At 52.1% G+C, this 19204-nt stretch overlaps 1 protein-coding gene and 2 non-coding genes across 3 annotated transcripts in view; 1 reads left to right on the forward strand and 2 right to left on the reverse strand.

Moving 5' to 3' along the window:
• Positions 1-18952, reverse strand: part of VAC14 (VAC14 component of PIKFYVE complex) — a 58463-nt gene extending 39511 nt beyond the window's left edge. The window contains exons 1-12 of the mRNA XM_059481394.1: positions 18828-18952; positions 15479-15629; positions 14693-14860; positions 14018-14080; positions 12945-13052; positions 12076-12185; positions 11025-11131; positions 9905-10039; positions 9484-9636; positions 7396-7447; positions 892-1036; positions 537-602 (exon numbers count right to left, since the gene is read on the reverse strand). Coding sequence (XP_059337377.1) covers positions 537-602; positions 892-1036; positions 7396-7447; positions 9484-9636; positions 9905-10039; positions 11025-11131; positions 12076-12185; positions 12945-13052; positions 14018-14080; positions 14693-14860; positions 15479-15629; positions 18828-18931 — 1362 coding nt within the window. The 5' untranslated portion in view covers positions 18932-18952. The remainder of the gene's footprint in view (positions 1-536; positions 603-891; positions 1037-7395; positions 7448-9483; positions 9637-9904; positions 10040-11024; positions 11132-12075; positions 12186-12944; positions 13053-14017; positions 14081-14692; positions 14861-15478; positions 15630-18827) is intronic.
• TRNAG-GCC (transfer RNA glycine (anticodon GCC)) lies at positions 8403-8473 on the reverse strand. The gene has a single exon. It is a non-coding gene; the product is annotated as a tRNA-Gly (tRNA).
• TRNAG-GCC (transfer RNA glycine (anticodon GCC)) lies at positions 16470-16540 on the forward strand. The gene has a single exon. It is a non-coding gene; the product is annotated as a tRNA-Gly (tRNA).
• Positions 18953-19204: the final 252 nt, after the last annotated feature.

Raw genomic sequence — 19204 nt, forward strand, 5'->3', positions numbered from 1 at the left:
AACAGCAGAGCAAGCTGGCTCAGGTTGCTGCCTGATTATCCTTGCTCACTTCTAAGCTGAGTGGTTCCTATCCAACTTGATGCCACTGCACATCTACTGCAGCCCTGCCAGGCAATGCTGCTGTTGCTGTCCAAGCAGTGGGTGCTGCTTAAATGCCTCATGAATATGGATTTGGCACTGCCAGCTTGGACACAATCCCCCTTGCATCTTTACACAGTTGTTGGAAAGCACCAGAACTCCCACTCAACAAGGTTCTTACCATGACCCCAGTCCCATGGGTGATGCCCCTTTCAAGGACCAACTCTCAGAGATGGAGAACAATGTTTATACATCAGAGAACCCCCAAGAGAGCAGGGTTTTCAGCTGGGCAAGTACCTGCAGGCTCTGCATTGGGTCTTCTTCAGTTTGGCCAACAGGGTAAAACCCCTCAGTGCCAACACTGACCAAGCCTTACAAAATACCTCAGTCCCACCAGAAAACCCAAATCCCAGCTAGATGTGGGGACAGTAAGTTTCCAGGATTTTTGCAGCACCTACCTCATCTGACTCATCTGAGAGGGTCCGCAGCAAGATGGGGAAGAGGCTGTCGGTGTGTCGGAACATCTGCAAGCACAAGGATGGGTGGCATCAGTCCTACAGGCCTGGTCATGCCCAGCCACAGGACACCTGCCCTGAGGGAGGCTGCCAAGAGCTTCACCAGCACTTTCCATCTGAGCTGGAGAGCTCTTCTGCCTCAAGCTATGGGGTATCTGGCAGCCAAAGCCTTCTCAGAAAAGGCAAGTGGACACACATTTGCAAAACTACCAAGACAATGACAATTTGCACTGCTGTCAAGGCAATGGAACAGGCTGGGAGCTGACAAACCCAGTTGAATGCTGAGCCCCCAACTTACCTTCCGAGGAGTCTTGATGTACAAGTGGTAAAGCCATTTCAGGACTGCAATTCTGGTCATCATGCCAATGGATGTATCACTAAGGTGGTAGTCCAGCACCTGAACTATCCCATCCAGGTTCAGGGTCACCTGTACCCTCTCACAGCTGCGTGGAAAGAAAAGAGGCTGGTTCAGCGTGACATCCAACTCATTCCTCCCATGGTGGGGAAGTCTACAACATTCCAGAGGCTGCATCAAACACCTCAGCTCAAACCCTCACTAGATCAGGTTGCTAGTCCAGCCAGGCCCTGAACATTTCCAGAAGTGGGCCATCCACAACTTCTCTGTGAAAACCATGCCAGTGCCTCACCATTTTGTGAATAAAGAGTTTCTTCCTAACATTTAACCTAAATCTCTCCTAGTTCAAAATTGTTCCCCCTTGTCCTATCTACCTATGTAAATAGTCACTCTCCTTTCTTATAAGGCTTTGGAAGCAACAGAAATCTCCAGTGCTTTGAGTGTGACCACTTTTCCCAAAGCAGCTGGTACCTACATGTGGGAAGGCACCACTCTAAATGAAAACAGTATCATGGCTGTGTGAGAAACTGGTCCATAGTGCAGCAGCCAGATTTGGGATTCAAAGATTGGAGATCCATAAAATACACTCAGAATCCACCTCAAGGCTGACCAGCTTTAACACTTTCAGAGAACATTAACCCATGTGTATTCAACTCCAACCTGATGAAGGCATCCAGGTTCCAAGGATCCCAATGGATTTGTGCTGAGAACTGCAGATCTCACTGCCCCATCCAACAGTGAGTTTGGGATGCAACTCTCTGCTACAACTCTGCCTTGACACCTTCATCTTGCTTCCCAAAAGATCAGGATAACCCTTCATCATAAACAAGGTATGAAAGGAATTAACTTGCTTAGTTCACCATTGCATTGCCTCTGTTAGAAATGGACAGCTGCTGTAGACTCTTAGCTCTTGGTCCTCCAGTTTTTCTCCCTAATAGCTGGGACTTGCATTGGGACAGGTGATCCCAACACATAAATTGTTATGATACAGCATTTTTATGTGCTGACTGTGATCCTGAAATCTACCTGATGGTTTCCCACCTCCTTGACAGCAAGAATATGAGAAGCACCTGCCACAAGAGACTCATTTAAGGAGAGATAATGGTTAGAATCAAGATGGTTGGAGAAGACCACCAAGAGGAGGCTGCACTCAAGAGCCATGTCACACCCCCTGTACCCAAAGTACTGAATTATTCAAGGCTGGACCAGGCTCTTGCTGATTTTTCCAGCCTGCACAGAGCTGCCATGCATCTTGTTTGATAAGAAATCCTAAGGGGCAGATTTCTCACGGTATAATTTGCAAGTAGAGCTGTGGCTTAATAGGATTTGATCTTGCCCAGGACACACGTTGTAAGGGCGAGACGAGGAGGCTGCAGCCCCTCAGAGCCCTGGGGGATCTGACTGCTTGATCTGCCTCACGTAACAGATGCTGGGGGCTGCAAATTGCATTTCCCTTTGATGTTGAAAACAACAGCCGAGGGTGAAATGCTCAGACACACGGAACTGAGGGGAAGGAGGGACCCAGAGCATGAGGAGTTTGGGAGAGATGTCCAAGGGAACAGCATCCCAGTTCACTTCAGCCAGCCTGAATGAACACTGTATTTGGTTTTCCTACAAAATCATCTCCCATGGCAGCTGCATAGCCTGCAATGTTCCCAGTACAGGGCTTCAGATGGAAGAGGAGAATGAAACCTTGACCCAGTAACACCTCTACACCAAATATACACATTGCCTGCACAGGATGGGGAAAAAAACACCTCAGAGTAATGCATGTTTTCAGAAGCAAGAGGCCAAAAGGACAGCACAGAGAATTCGTGCCTGAAGCTAGGCAGTTTGGAAGTGGCCTTGATGCTGTCCCATCCCACCAGCTCTACGCTGCTGTGAGATAAGTGGGCAGAATGCAGGGGGCCATGGGTTGCCACAGCACTGCTGTCTGCTGATGCTGGACTTCTAACAGCACTGTAGAATCTTGCTTCTATGAGCAATTTCCAATCTGGTTTGTGCTAAAATCACTCATGAAAACCCCTTTTCCATCACTGCAGTACCTGGGTAGAGCCTGGGTGGCTCAAGGCAAAACCCACCTGAGCGGACCCCAGAGGTGGTTGGGAGCACCGGGCTGACCTGGAGCCAGGCACCCCCAGCCACACTGTGCACCACTGCCCTGCGGCTCTGCTGGGCTCAGCTCCCACTAGGAGGGATTCCAGCTGGGAAAAGCTCCTCACCAGCTACCCTCTGTCCACAGCTGCTCAGATAAACCTTTTAGGGGGGTTGCTGGTGGACAAGCAGCTCCTTTACTCAGCACAAAACCCAGGCATCACCGTGAAAGGAGAGAGAGGTCTGATGAACATGGGAAATTGGGCTAAAAACCTCTCACCAATCCTCTGGGATAGAGCAGCACCAGACTGTCACGGGCTACCCCCCTTTGCAGAGGTTATGGCAGCAGCTGAGCACTGCTGCAGCTCCAGAGCAGGGCTGGCAGCTCAGCCTGGCTCTCCCTAATCCCCAGGCAGAGGGAGCAGCAGTGATGGCATTGCATCCATGTGATCCCCTGGGCCTGCCACGCCGCTCCCAGCGCCGGCATCTGCGGCAGGGCAGATGTCAGATGCAATCACTTCCATGTAACCCACTACCCCAGATTCTCCTGCCGAGGATGAGCCTGGCTCTGGCACCGCCCCCGCTGCTCGCCTGTGACAGTGAGAACAGCTTTCAGGGCAAACTGAGCAATGATGGGGGCTGGCTCTCACCTCTGAACACTGGGAGTCTTTGCTCAAGCTCAGTGGCAGGGCAGAAGACCCATCCCACAGCACATCCCCCATTTCAGAAAGCACCTTCAGCATGGGGACTGAGCTTACTTTCCCACTACATTCAACCCACAGCAATGTTTTTCACTCCATGTCCTTTATCAATTCATTTTCTCACTTCTCCCCTTTCTTCAAGGGCTTCTGCCTTCTCTCTCTCCTAAGCAGTCACCTTTTCTCTGCCAATGTCTGAGCTGTCTTCTTTCTCCTGGCCTCCTGCCTGGTCCAGCTGCTTTCCTGACCCCATTTTCAGACAAGGTTAAGGTCCAGGCCAGGATCTACCCTTTAGGCAAGCCCAGCAAAATGGCCTTGCCAAGGGTGGAAATATCCAGGTTCTTTCACTGTGGTCCAAGTCACAAGGGCAGCTCTCATACAGGCTGGCAGCTGTGCTGCTCAACGAGCTCGAGCCAGTGGCCAGGAGATAAATAGCATCTCTCTGCTATTGGTCCCACAAGCTGTCACTTTCTTGTCCTTCACTGCTCTCATTTCAGTGCTCTTGGCTTCCTTCTGCTTACTGCAGTTTCCAAGATCTCCCAGGGAAGCGATGAGGCCAAGGTCTAGGCAGAGGCATCCAGTCCAACAAGCTGGAGATTACTGTGACAAGCGCTGGGGCAGCGTGCCTGGGGCTCCCCTCCAGCTAACCCACCCAAGCATGAAGTGGGAGCAGCAAAGGGAAGCCATCTCCTCACTCCAGGCTGGAGAGAAGGGCCAGAAAGAGCCACTCTGGACCTAAAAGCTGTGCAAAACAAGGTGCTGGAGAATGGATTCCAAGGCAGGCTTGGTGCCTTAGCTCACAGCAAGCCACCATGCTGTTTTCAGCCAACCATTCCCTGGGTGCTGCAGAGCACCCAACACCATTCCTATCCTCCACCAAAGTATTCCCACCTCTATGAGCTCCCCAGATGCACCTTCAAGGTGCATCAGGCTCTGGGCATGGGGGTGTAGCAACTTCCAGCATGAGAGAAGCAGCAGCTATTTTAGCTTTGTAGGAAGCACTAACTACCACATTTAAAAGCCTGCTTTAATTGTAGGCTTGGGCAGTTCAGCCACGTGGCAGCCACTTGCCCCTTCTGCAGAGCAACACACAACTTTACATGTCCATGTGCTGCTGACCACCACCTAAGGCAAGAAGTATCACAAAGGCTCTTCTTGGAGATTCATGTCCCTTATCTAGTTTGGTGAGGGACTGTGATCCCATCAACCTTGTCCCATCATGCAGACAGCCTAACACTGACAGCTTCCAGCTGTGCCCAACCCTCTGCCCAGTAGCACCATCAGGAATTTGTCTCAAACTGTCCAGGTTTTGTTTTGAAACACCAATGCAGTTACAAGAGCCTAAAAAGCACTTTCCAGCTGTTTTGGCCCACTGACGCAGGACAGACATCTGGATCTTCTCCTGTGGCAGCTCAGACCAATGGAAGGAAGCCCGGGCTCTGCTCCAGCAGCCATGCTTCCACCTCCCCTTCCTGATCCAGCCTCACACCAGCTAACACAGCAGCAGCATGCTCAGCCAGGCCATGAGAGGGACCCAGTGCCTTTGAAACATGGTTCTGGTCCACTTCCAGTGACACTTTTTGCAGAAGCTAGAAGTGGGGCCTCCATCTGGATGGGGAACCCCAAAACTCCTCCAGCCCTGCACAGCCAGGCTCTCCCAGCAGCCCCAGATTCTGTCTTGGCATAGACACAGTCTCCATCTCCTAGTGGATGCCACCAGGAAACTCCCCCAAGTAAAGCTGGCAAATACTTGGGAAGAATTTTTAAACACAATTTAGGAGCAAGGGGATTGCGTGTGTCAGTTTGTGGCCACAGGAACGTGCCCAGCATCCATGTGTTGAGCAGTCAGGCCTTGTCATCTTCCTGGATGCCATCTTCCCAGAACATGGCCCTCTGCAGACACCAGGCCATGATCTCCTCTGCCCCCACTGACCAAGGTCCTCCCTCCCCTGCTGCAGCAGCACTGTCCCCCTGCAGCCAGCTGGGGAGGGCAGGGGAAGGGGGCGTGAGAGCTGCATGCCTGGCGCCCGGCCATGCTCCCTCACTGGATCGCTGGGGGAGGGGGGGAAAAGAACAAAAACAGAAGCAGAGTGACTTCATCTTAAAAGGCAGCTGCAACTTCCTCTGTTTGCAGGCTTTCCAGCTTTTCCCAGCAACACAGCGGTGTCCTGCAGTCCTGCCTTGACACCCAGTGGGCATTCAGCGTGCGGCAGCTGCCGCTCCCCGGTGTGAGTTATGGCTGCTGAGGGCCACGGGTGCCAGCTCCCGCCTTCCTCCAGCTCCAGCCAAGCCACACAGCCTGAGCAATGCATGGAGCACCAGGCAGATGTCCAGGGCTCCTGTCAGCCGTGTACAGCCCTCCCTCAATCCCCTGTCAGTCCCCCACAACCGATGCAGCAATGAAAATTATTCAGGTGCCAACACCGGACCCGCAGAGAGGCCACACAGGGCAGGTAAACCCCATGGTGAAGCCTGGAGTCTCCTGTTGAAAAGGGCAAAGGAGGGCTCAGGAAAGTCCCTCTGCAAAGCCAGGTCTCTTAAAGATATGGAGGGTCTTGTCTTCTGTCCCAGATGGTTTTCCCTGGTGGCTGAGTTGCTGACAGAACATTTCAGCTCGAGCAGCTGTTTTCCTTCCGGCTCTCAGTGACACTGGGACAAGTCATCCCAGCTCTCCCTGCTTCTGACCCTCTTCAGTTTTCACTCCTTCTCTCCCTCATGTACAAGATCTTCAGCACAGAGCCATGGCTATCACTTATCCTCCTGACTCAATGCCTCTTCTTTTTCTTTTCCCACCTAGCTCCCCATTTCAGCCCTATGCACATCCACTTCTGCACTTGCTAAACTTCAAGAGTTGAGCAGGGTCAGGACACACCAACCACAAAAAAGTCAGGGAAAATAATTTAACTACCATAAAGCAACACTGAGGTGCCAATGAAATGACCTGCACTTCCAAGAAAGAAAAAAAAAAAATAAGGGCATCATTAAGACCAAGGAGTAGCTGGGCTGTGCAGAAATGCAAAAAAGGAACAGAGAGTACAGACCATCAACTTGAAAAGCTGATGCTTGCACTGCTCTGGATGTATTGTGATGGGCATCACTCTGGTAGGATGCAGCTAAAGCAAGGCAATCCTATTTTGGGGATCACAACAACAAATAAAAATAAGCATCAGCACAATTAAAGTGTTGGAAATCACTGCCTCTGAGTAAAGGAATTGCAGGCAGCAGGAGGAAAGGAAAGCTATTAGAACAGATGGATTTGTCCCCCGGTTCGGATAGCTGGATGGGAAGAAAGGTATTTGCAGGAGAGATCGTGCTGGGCAGGGCTGACAAATGCCACAAAAGGCTGGCAGGAGGCCAAGACCTGCTCAGCCCTAGGTCCAGCCCCACAGATCTGGGCTGTGGTAGGCTGCCAAGACAGCAGCATGGAAAGGGTCAGGCTCTTCAGGGAAGAAACACCTCAGTTCATCATATAGACAAGCCATTTTGGTGCAAATACATCAGAGAGAAGCAGTCAGCTCCTAGAGCATCCCCAGTCATCCACCCTACTGGAACCCAAGAGACCCCATCTGCCTCCCAGCCCCTGTCAGTCATTATCTGTACCCCAAGAAGCCTTCCCTTCTTCTCAAGCCCCTCTGAAGCAACAAACAGACCCTACCTGGTTACTGTGAAGACACTGCTGCTGGAGTCACCAGATGCATCCAGAGAACCTGGGGGCAGAAAAAGAGGAGACACAGCTAGTGGGGTGATGGAGAAGGTAGACAGCAGGACTGAGAGGCTGGAGAGCTGCATGACCTTCTGCAAAGACATCACCAGTCCTTGTCTGAGGGTCCAGGGACCCAAGGGAATCCTTCTGCCTGCAGTGAGCATTTCACTCTTTTTGTCAAGCCCTTCTCTGATGCCAGACAAGCTGGTACAGAACTGCACTTCCCCAGCAAAATACAGATGGGCACAGCTTCAGACCACTGCCCCAAACTGAGTCCCCTCCTCTGTAAGAGAGACCCAGACACATCCTGCTGATGGTTCCAACCATTCTCAAAGAAGTAGCTCAGAACTGCAGAGCTGCCTTTGACTCTTGATTTCAATTCCTAAATATACCACATGCATAGAGAAGCTAGAATCCAACTCAGGATATCTCCACTCGGCCATAGCCTGACTCCAGGCCAAAGCCAAGTGACTCAAACAGCTTTCCAACCTCTGCTCCATGCTAAAACTGGGTCTCACAAGCACAGTGACAAAGCATTACAAGATGAACTTGACTCTTTGTGCCCCCTTGTGCCAACAGCCTCTACTCACACAAGCAACATCACCACATCAGCACACCCAAGGAACAGAGCTGAGTTTCTCATAGAAAGGCATCAGAATTTTATCTGATCCTGACTGCTTCAAGTGCAATTTGACACCAGAGGGGTTCAAAATAAAGCAATTAAGCTTTCTGTTGATCTTTTAAAAGTCTTCTGTGATAGATTTTAATACAAGAGATACAATACTGCTGTGCTACGGCAGTAAATTTTTCTGCTTTATCTCTTCTAGTAAAAAAAACTGTACAGAGGTAGGTAATGAAAGCTTTTGAACCTTTGTTGAGGACTAAGATGCTTATTCAGACTGATATTTGGATATGCCTGGGTCCACGTTACACATAAAAACCAGAAGGAAAAAGCAAGTTGCATTGGCCGGGAATCGAACCCGGGCCTCCCGCGTGGCAGGCGAGAATTCTACCACTGAACCACCAATGCTGTCCTGTCTGCACCTCCCCGCGCCTGCAGCGTGCTCCTGCCATCCCAACTGCTGCCCACGCCCCCACTGCCACTGCACCCTGCCCAGGCAGCTCCCCCAGCAGCCCCCGGCCTCCCCGCCTTCCACTGCTGCTGTCGGACAAGGAAATCCTCCAGTCTTCATCCCATCCTCCTGCTCCCTCTCACGGCAGGATTTTCCAAAAGCACTGGTGGGCGTGTTACAGGAGAGCACTGGGCTGAAGGCACAGCTTTAGAAGAACTCAGATGAGTCCTTGTGATTTAAACATTTACACATATTTCACACACCTAGACAACAAAGATGTGTTGTGACAGAAGAAATGTTTATGCCAAGATCACAGCATCCAAGGGATGTTGGAGGGCTAACACCACTGCTGTTCCCAAGCATTGATTCATGGGCACCACTTTGTTTCTTTCACTTGAACCCTCCTTCACGTCTCCCATCCCATTTGCAAACTTGCACCTTTTATGTTCTGGAAATTTTAGGACTGGGACAATACATGCAAGATGGTCTGGAGAGCACCATGAATCTGGAAATGATCCAAAATTCTTCTCCTTTCTGTTCTCTATCCTTCCCCACCACACACATCCTCCTCCATGAACATGCTGATGCTCTCCCAGGACTAACACAGCTCTCTGAACACTTCTCTGGGTCATGATGCCTGCTCTCAACCTAGAAATTATCTTTTTCAGGTCAACTTGATGACTAAGTTGAAGGGGAGCATGGTGAAAGGATGGGGATGCTCACCAGGGCATGCAGCAATGCAGCACCACCTGGGCTCCAGGTCAGACCAATGACCCTCTCAAGGAGCCTTCAACAAGTGTGTCTGTCTCACCAGAGGACCATCTATGCAACATGTTTCCAAATAAAGCACAGAGGTCCCATGTACTCTAAGCAGCTTCAGGACACCAAACCAACTCAAGAACTTCTTTTGAGAACATTCCCTCAACCTTCCTTACACCTCTACTGGCCCAGACCAACTGGGACTCACCAGCAGTGACTGCCTCTGGCCTGGAGAGGGACTCCTCTGAGGTGGGCTCTGCTGGTATAGTCATTGATGGCTTGGCCTCATCCATTTCATCATCCTCTGGGATAACCAGCTTCATCAGGCTCTGGTTGCACACATTTGCCACCTCCTTGATGTCTGAGTGAAGGCAGTGTAAGGAACATGCAGTCCCACACATGGGCAGGTGCCAGCCATGGAGAAGCCCCTGCAGCCCCATCAGAGCTGCCCCAGCCCAGCCACTGCAAGCCCCCTCACATCCAAAGGGCACTGTGGGTGTTAGCACTTGGTGGGAGAACTTTTCCTGGACCTGCACCCCAAGGGCAGGAAGCAGGCAGTGGAACAGGCGTTTCCCTGAGGGCTGCTGCAGCAGGAATGGAAGGGGAGCAGCTCTGAGCTACAAGGATACTCTTCTTGCGGTCGTCGTAGGACAGACACGGCAGGACGGCCGTCAGGATCCCTGAGGAGTACGGCAGCATCACCCGGCCGGCCAGCTGGATGAACTCCCGCATCCAGCACATGGCCGTCAGCTGGATCACGTCATCTGCAACACACCAGACAAGCAAAGGTGAGGGAAAGGGCAGCACGGGCTCCACAGGCCAAGGATAACCTGCAAGCAAGGAGCTGCCTCTGCTCCATCCCGAGAGAAGCTCATCTGAGACAGTTCAGTTCCAGAGATCAGTGAGATCTGAACTTCCAGTGAGCTTGAGATGAAATACAATCATTAGGTTTCAGTTAACCCAGTTCAACCCATAATGCAAGTTTCCTCATTTACAAGTATTCTGTCAAGCTTCCCAATGCATAAAGATATTTCTTCAGTCATACTCACTGCAGCTGTGTCTCTGGGTCTAGCATCATTCCTAGAGGTGGGGTTTTAACAACCTCCCTAAATTCTGGAAGAGGCACCACTGCCAAGGCACTCTGCAGATGCAAGGCCAGATTTTAAGCTTAAACAGTATAAATTCATTGGGAGTTAGTTTAATCAAGAGCAATCAATCTATCTATACTTTTCTATCTCCAAGGAAACCCACTCCCATTCAGCAACATTTAAAGACTGCAACGGGCAAAACCTGGGAAGAAGATCCTTCTCAGGAAACACATCCAGCTGCAGCTGTAACTCTCTGCCTACAGAGCAGACCCAAGGGAGCTACAGTGCAGCACTGGCACAGAGCCCACACACATCCTTATCACTCTGACCTATGCACCAAGTGCCACCAGAAGTTACAGTAAGACCTAAAAGAGATCCTCCCAGAAGTGCTGGATATCCACAGCTGCCAAATATTTTTTAGGCATCTCCATTTTGGATGATGCCAGATCTGTGTTCTGGCTGGGGAATCTGCAATACAAAAGTAGTTGTGCCAGCTACAGGAGAGCTGCCTGTTCACTCCTTTCAGCAGGATTTCCATGAACAGTGACAAAAAAAGGTGAGCAGCTAAGCTGGTGAAGAGCCTGCTGGAAAACTGGCCTGAACCTACAGTCAGCCCCACAAACCAGGAGGCTGGTGCTACTGCCTGGTCCTGTGCACTCACCTGCTGCCTGACAGTGGATCACCAGGATATTGGCCATTTCTGCAAACTTCACACTGGAGGGATTCTTCTTGATCTCCTTGAGGAATTCCCCAAGAGCCACCTCACACCTGTGGAGAGGCAGAGCAACTGGTTAGCACTTGATGGCCTCAGAGCAATTAGGGAGACCTTATGGAGACTGTCTTCTCCAGGTGCACATGGAGGGGTGCTGGTGGCATGGCAGAAGTGTCTTTGCACAGAGGCAGGGGCAGGAAAGATGAAGCTGACAAGTTCACCCTGCCCCACAGCAGAGACTGCACACAGGTGCAAGGACAGAGGTGATGGCAGCACAGAGCCCCCCACAGCCACCCAGGTTCTGTGGATATGGAGGTGCCTGGGATGAGGAGCAGTGGGGCAGATGGTACCCAAAGCTTTCAGTGCTTGTTCCTTGACATGTGGATGCTGGGAAAAAAAAAGATACAGGGAGGATCCAGAAAGGCTTTGCAGGATAGACCCAGGCCAGTGTCACCACTTACTTATGCCTTGCAAAACCAGTCCAGTCACTCTCTCCTAGCACAAAGTGCCAAGTCCTTTGACTTCCCTGAGAACACACAGACATTCCTGCACTTCAAAATGCCTCTGTCTTGGGACCAGCACTGTATCTGTGGAGCAAGATCCCAATCCTTGCTTCTCTTCTCCAGCCAGGAGATGCTGGGCTGGAGCTCTGCCTTGCCAAGAAAGTTTCTCATGCTGCAAGTTTCTTCAGAGAGCTCATCCCCATCCCAGAACCACACATGAGACTCTCTGGCTCTGAAATCAGGTGCTGGGAAGGCAACAACTCAACCAAGCCAAAACAGTTTGACCCCCAGTAGAGAGTAGGGCATCCTCCATGACCATGGGACAGGGGAGACCCTTGCCAAGGACAATTTGATCCACTGCCCAAGCCAATTTGTCCCTCACCACACACATGGAGCTTCACTGCAGTTACACACAAGAGCTGGAAATCAATAGAGAAAGTGATGGATGAACAGCAAACACGACACAGTCCTTGATACCAGCCAGCCTCCACACTCACATTTTCCGTATATCCTTGCTGTTGTCTCCCAGGATCTGGAAGAGTCCATCTAGGATTTCTGGAAGGTAATCCAAGAGGTTGATATCAGGCACAGACTCTAAGACCAGGATCTAGATCAGAGAGGAATACAAAAGAAGAGTTTTCAAGATGCTGACTAACATCACCAGCCCAAATCTGGCAGGATACTGAGGAATTCAGAGCTGAGCTGTGTGGGATAGGGGGAAGGAAAAGAGGGCACTGTGGAGTGGCCCATCCTGGGAAGCAGCTGAACTAGCACAGCAAGCAAGCAATCAGCCTGCAGCAGTGCTGCATTTCCAATCACAGCTCTGCTAAACAAAGCAGGGATCAGGAATGACTGCCAAGACACAACAGGCAGACCTGGGGTGGCAACAGTAGTACTGAGAGGGGGAGTACAGGGGAACACATTTCCCCAGACCTCAGCTAAGCACCAAGAGCTCCTGCTTTGCACAGAAAGGAGAAAGCAAGTGGAGTTCCCCTGCCTCCTGGAGAGCAACATCCCTCCATCACCTCCGCATGATGGAAAGCAGCCTAGCACCATCCCTTGGGAAACTGTAACCTCTAGAGCACAGTATGTCCATTTATATAAGCAACATTTGGAGTGTACTTTGTAACTTGGTGTGCCATGCTCTGAACAGGCTGGCAGAAGTGTCATGTCCCTGCCACTGCAACAACAAGGTGACAGGGAGTAGGACTTTTAAAGAAGCAAGTAAAAAAACTGCTGACTTAAAAACCAGCCCAAATAAATCCAGGAGCCTGAGTTCACACATTGCCATGGATATCTGCAGTTTCCCTGGACATGGGAAGCTGATGGAGTTCAGAGTGGCACACACAGCACCCCGTGCACCTACCCAGGATATGATGAACTGGCGGGCGTACTGGTTGTTGGAGTAAATCCTCTCCCGCAGCAGTGGGATGAAGCCCACCAGGTCGAACTGGTTGCTCTCTGTCACAATATCCTGCAGAGCCCAAGCAGAGGGTGTTAGAATGACTGGCAGCATGCAGCAACCCTAGCCCAGTCTTTTTAAGCCATGTGACAGGAAAAAGATGGCAAGCATGAGTCTGCAAGTCAGGAGACCTGGGGAGAAGGAATCATGCAGTTTATCCAGGCAATGAGCTGGCAATCCCCCTCAGGCAGAGACTAATGCTGAGCACGACCCACACAGGGATGCTCCTGCCTGCTGTGTGCCAGCCTGGCTGAACAGGAAGATGGGAAGCTTCTCTAATTCATGCCTCAGTGCTGTGCTGCACACATGAGCAAGCACTTCTGATGCAGCCACGTGGATGGGGTGGGAGAGTCTCCTGACTTCCCTTTACAGCTCTTTCCACACGCTTGGTAGATTTTGCTGCACGGCGAGTCCCTGGCCTTGGCGCAGTGGAGCAGATCTCCCAACAGGAAGGTTTGCAGCAGCAGACTGGTGTGATAACAAGGAGCAAGGGCAGGGCCTGGCAGGAAGCTGCTCACCTCTGAACAGCAGCAGAAAAGGAACTGGGAGGTCTATGGCAGTAAAAGCCCATCAGCAGGCAGAACAGGAACGGGAACCAAGCCCACGGCCTGAAGTAGTAACAGAAGCTCCACTCACATCATGACTCCCTCAGGCGAGGGAGAGAGTTCAGAGGAACAGATCTCCTGCTGCCTGGCACAGCACTGCAACCCTCAGACTAAAACCTTGCTTCCACCAGCTCCCACGAGCTGAATGCACACAAGGCACTGCATTAACCCACCAGCCTCTCCACCCAGTGCCTGAGAAGGCCACCGGAGCCTTGACTGAAGAGGCTGCAGTCAGTGAAAGAAAAAATGTTTTTACAGCAGCCACAGGACAGAGGTGGGATGGCTTTAGCAGCTGCAGCCTTGGGGACTGACATGTTCCCAGCTAGGACATGGCACCAGCTTGCACCAAGGACTCTTGGAGAGCAAAAATACCTTGAGGAGCCGATCAAGGAGCTCGGAGCCACTTTTGACATTTGGGTCAGGATCAGCAGCCAGCTGTGAAAGACAGAAACAAAGAAACATTGCAACAGTGGGTCCCAGGCGAAGTCCCTATATCTCCAACTTCTTATTAGGCTCCAAAATATTCTCCTGAGAGATTTCTCCCCTAAGGGGGAGACCAAACACACATCACCTCCCCAAGCTATGCAGGTTTTCATGGGCCAGTAGTCACACTCTCAAACAGAGAAATGCAAGTTACCATGAAAATCTGCAAAGGCAGACACACACAAAGTTCTGACACTATAGACCCAACAAAACCAAAGTGCTGCAGAGTCACTTTGCCTGCAGCAGCTCTCTCAGGCTCATTTTCTAATACCATTCAACAAGGAGCAGGAGAATACATCCTGGAGGTGAGGACAGACAACAAGGTATCTTACAGTCAACTTCATACCCACAGTATCAGTGGCTACTGTGTAGAAACTGCTCATTTTGCTGATCCTTGTGGGTCCCTTCTAACTCAGAATATTCTGTGATTCTGTCCTTCAGACCTGTCTGGGTCAAAGTAAACCAGTTTGCTTGGAAAGAAAACCTCGGACGACTTGGTTTGACTTGGAGATGATGACGACTAGTCCTCAAAAAGCACCTGGGGGTTAAGAGGAAGCTTCTTACCTTGCTGAGGCCATCAAAGAGCACGTTGAAGTGTGGGAGGACAGAGCCCCTGGCCACCTTGACAATGTTGTAGAGAGCCTCGCAGGCATAGTACCGCAGGCGACTGTCAGCATCGTTGAAACACGTCAGCACCGGCTCGATCAGCTCCTTCAGGTACAGCCCAGAGTCCTGGGGGCACCAGGACACCGCTTAGCTAAGGACCATGCCACAGACAGGGGGAAGGGGTGGTTCTGCCCTGGAACTGCAAATACTCAGGCTTGTGATGGCTTTGGTGCACCTATGCTGGGCAGGATTTACTAATGAATTTTGAATTTTATTACTGAATGTTGTTATTCAGGTACAGTGAGAGCAATCAGGTTTTCTGGGCATCTGCCTCATCTCCTGCCTTCAGGGCAGAGGGAGCCAGGGATGGATTTCTGTGTGGGCCAGCGTCAGCAGTGCACAGCAGGAGATAGAAGGGCTGCAACTCTTGTCAGCTCTTTTAACACAAACTAGCACCCAACCTGCTCAGTCTAGTCCTACTGCTGGAAACTGAAAAGGGACAGATGCCCTTTAATCACACCTAGGCAGCTGCCAAGATGTAACCCAGGCCAGAAAGTGCTCCTGGGCCCAGAGGGTGTATGGCTGGGTGTGCTGGGGAAACTCCAACTCAAGGCAGTTGTAGGCTGCAATGCAGGGAGGGAGCTGCAGGGCCACCAGCCTGACTCTTCCTACCACACTGGCCCAAGAGGAGCTGCTGTTCTCTCACCGCAACCTGCACAAACCAAAAATACCACCAATACCTACCTTGCCCAGGGCAATGGAGCAAGCAGCGAGGCCAATGAGTCCTCCCTTGCGGCTGTGGGGGTGCTGGGAGAGCGCAAACTCCTGGGACAGGATCTGGATCACGTGCTTGATCTGGGATGTGTTGTTCTGAGCCACAAACTCTCGTACCAGCCTGGGGAGAGGACGGGGAGGCACACAGGGAGGTTTAGGTTCTGGCTGACACAAACATTGAGGGGCTTGGTGATGGAGACAGGGACTTTCAGGGACTTTCACAACAAGCATCAGAAAAAGCAGTACTGAAATGGGGAATCCTTAAGGAACCCAAAAGTGAAACCAGAGCTCTCCCCTCCTCTCCACTCACATCCACCAGCAGCTCCAGCCTGCAGCCTCCAACATGTTCATAAACTCTCAGCCCATGCTGTGCTCTCAAGGGCCAACCCAGTGCAGCTGTGTGCTTGCAGAGAAGTTACCAGGTCTTCAAACACCCTCTCCAACACGGCAGGTTATCAGGGTCATTTACCCCCAGCATAGCACAGGATGGGACCTCAGCATGCACCTAGCTGGTGGCTTGGCAATGAATTGCTGCCCACCGGGCCTACACACAGTGCCATGGTTTTGAACCTTCCTGCCACCCATACAGTGCTTCAGTTAACGCCCCATACATTTAACTTTACTACTAACAGTATATTTCAATATATTCTTAAACAGCCCAATATTTAACAAAAAGCCAACACAGCTTCCATATATAATACCTGCTTCTCCCTAGTAACTTGCAGCTCATTATCCAGCAATAATTAATACATCAGCTGTGGATGAAGAAACCCACATCCCTGCTCCTGCCTACAGAACAGCTCCCAAGTCCCAGCTTGCCCACCCAGCCCTTCAGCCTCAGTTTGCTGTTGGCAGAGCTCTTGGCCAGGCAGGGGTGCAGGCATGGGGGCAGGCTGTGGTGCAGGCAGTAGTGCAGGCAGTGGGGCAGGCTGTGGTGCAGGCAGGGGTGCATGCAGCAGTAGCATTGGTGGTTCAGTGGTAGAATTCTCGCCTGCCACGCGGGAGGCCCGGGTTCGATTCCCGGCCAATGCAGTGCTCTTTTCCTCCTTTTTGCTTGCATTTCTATCCATAATGCAGATTTAGGCACCTTGAAAACTTGCCTAAATAATCATCTTTACCTTAACTGCCAAAAGAGGTGTGAAAGCTTTCACTGCCTAACTCCACAGAGGGTTTCTTTGGCACTATGTGAGTCTCGCACTTTATAATCTAGGAAAACCATTACAGAAGATGTTTATGAACTTTCCCTCCTCAAAATTACAAACACCAGCTCTATTCTCATCTCACTCTGTGCAAAGCAGCTGCTCCCTTTTGCCCTGGGGATACCAGGCAGTCCCTCCCTCACTCTCCCTAATCCAAAGCCAAGTTCTCCAACAGTTACAGCCTGATCCACATTCACAGACTGCTTTAGGGATAATGGCTCCATTTCCAGTCCTGCTCTAAGAAGAGAAATACACTGAGCTTGAGCATGACAGACCACTGGGGTGATCATTTTGCTACCTACATTTTACAGACGCAGCTTTGTTTAAACAGGAGTAAGTTTACAGACTTCCTTCATGAGTTTAAAGGACTCAAGATTCAATTAATGAGGCAAAAAGTGCAGCATGGGAGCCTGCAAGCATCAGGAGCTCTTCCTGCATTATCAGGAGGAGGAGATGGTTCCTGAGTAAAGAGGCAGCAAGTTCCTCCTGGCTTGGTGCCATGGACACGGAAGTGATGCTGTTGGGGCCATTCTATGATGGGTGTTAGATGAACTAAACCTGTGAAATCTGTAGAAAAGGTTGGCCCTTGCCTTTTTCCTCCTCACGCTCTTCCCAAGTTGTACTTCCAGCTTGATCAGATGAACTGCCTGACCCCAAAGCAGACTTTGGTTGGTGCAAGGCCAGCATAAACCCTTAATCCTGGGGCAGAGTAAGCTGGAGCAGAGCTGCTTGGATAAGGCACAGAGTATCACCCCTCACAATGCAGCAAAGAAGTTACTCAAGTACTCCTGAGGCTGGAGTTATGAGGACACTGCAATCCACCCATAATAAATTATTCCTATAACAAAGAGAGAAAATGAGAGAAAACTAGATACACCAAAGGGCAGAATGGTTGGATTTGAACCAGAGCACACACTCCCCTTGTCCCAGGTGCCATTTTTCTCTGCTGACCTCTCAGACAGCGCCCTCCGTGTTCAAGGCAGGCAGTTCCCATACCACATCCCCACTGAACTCTCAGCACAGCAAGTCCATCCCCATATAACCGAACTGCCTGACTGCTGGCCTTGCAGGCTCACCATGGCCACATCTCCCACCCAAAACTGACCCACCGGTTCGGCCCATCGCCCCCAGCCCTGTGCAGGGCTGCACCCTGAGGCAATGTTTCAGATCTCATGCAGGAGCTGAGCTCTCAGGCAGTGCCCAGAGAGGACACAGTCCTTCCCAGGGAAAGCTGTGGCCAAGCACGGCACCCAGACCAGGACAGCAAGGGTGAAAAGACAGGCAAGGAACGCGTACAAGCAACACCACACGGGCATGGACACAACACAAGGTGCCCGCAGACCTTGGCCTGGCATGATCCAAAAGGAAGGCCCAGATCTGCAGGAATAGCAGCTGTGCAGGAAGAACCAAGGGCAACACCCGATGGCCAGGGGTGACAGTAACCCTTCCCATCATTCTAGCCAGGATCCAGCACGGGACAAGTCTGGGTGAGCCGTCGGGGGAGAGGCACCAGCACTCTGCATGTGTCGCAACAGAGCAAGCAGTACATTTCCAAGGAAATCCTACGGGGATGCCACTCACGTATTCACCTCGCACCGGGCACCCACGGCCAGACTGAGCCTTCTGTCAGGGGCTCCTGGGATGCACCGGGAGCCAGCGGGTCCTGACGGGCACCAGGAGCTGGCACACTCGGGATAAGTTTCGGTGCCCGGTGGGATGGGGCGTGCAGACAGGGAGCAGCTCCGGGAGAGATCCCTGCTGCCCGAGCACCGCCCACGGCGCTGTCCCCGACAGGGTCACCGCGTCACCGTAGCCCCTTCTCGCAGGGTGCCAGGCCCGCAGCCCCGGTACCGCGGGGTGCCCGCCATCCCCGCCATGCCCGCTCCCACCGGGCACCGGGCCGCTCCCTCCTGCCTCCCGCTGCACGGCTGGACCCGCCCAAGCATCACGAGCCGGCTCCTGCCACGCCGGGGCCGCAGGCAGCCCCAGCACCGCAACACCTCTCCCCGCCCTTCCCGGATCACCGGGCCGGGCTCCCTGACCCAGCACCGGGGCCGCCCGCATCGGCACCGCCCTCATTCCCGCTGCCCTCCCGGTTCCCGGAGCCTCCCGCCGCTCACTTCTCTATCTCCAGGGCCGCCACCTTCCTCTTCTCGTAGAGTTTGTCGGTGAGCGCCCGCACCACGCCGGGCGTCAGCGGCGACAGGTCCCGCTCCGCGTTCATGGCCCCGCCGCCGCCACCGGCGGCCACGTGACCCCAGCCGGCTGGCGCGCACACGTGACCCCGGCGCACCGCACAGCGCCCCCGCGCGGCGCGGAGACACGCGGCACCCGCTCATTAACCGCGCCTCATTAACGGCAGCGTCATTAGCCAGAGACGCCTTGGCCAGCACAGCCCGAGGGGCACAGTCCCGGCCCTGGCCACAGGCTGATGTCTAAAAGGATTTAGCATCACTTAATCACTGATTAATTTAACACTTACCTAGTGATTCGACAG

Source organism: Ammospiza nelsoni, chromosome 13, assembly GCF_027579445.1.
Source record: "Ammospiza nelsoni isolate bAmmNel1 chromosome 13, bAmmNel1.pri, whole genome shotgun sequence".
NCBI lineage: Eukaryota > Metazoa > Chordata > Aves > Passeriformes > Passerellidae > Ammospiza > Ammospiza nelsoni.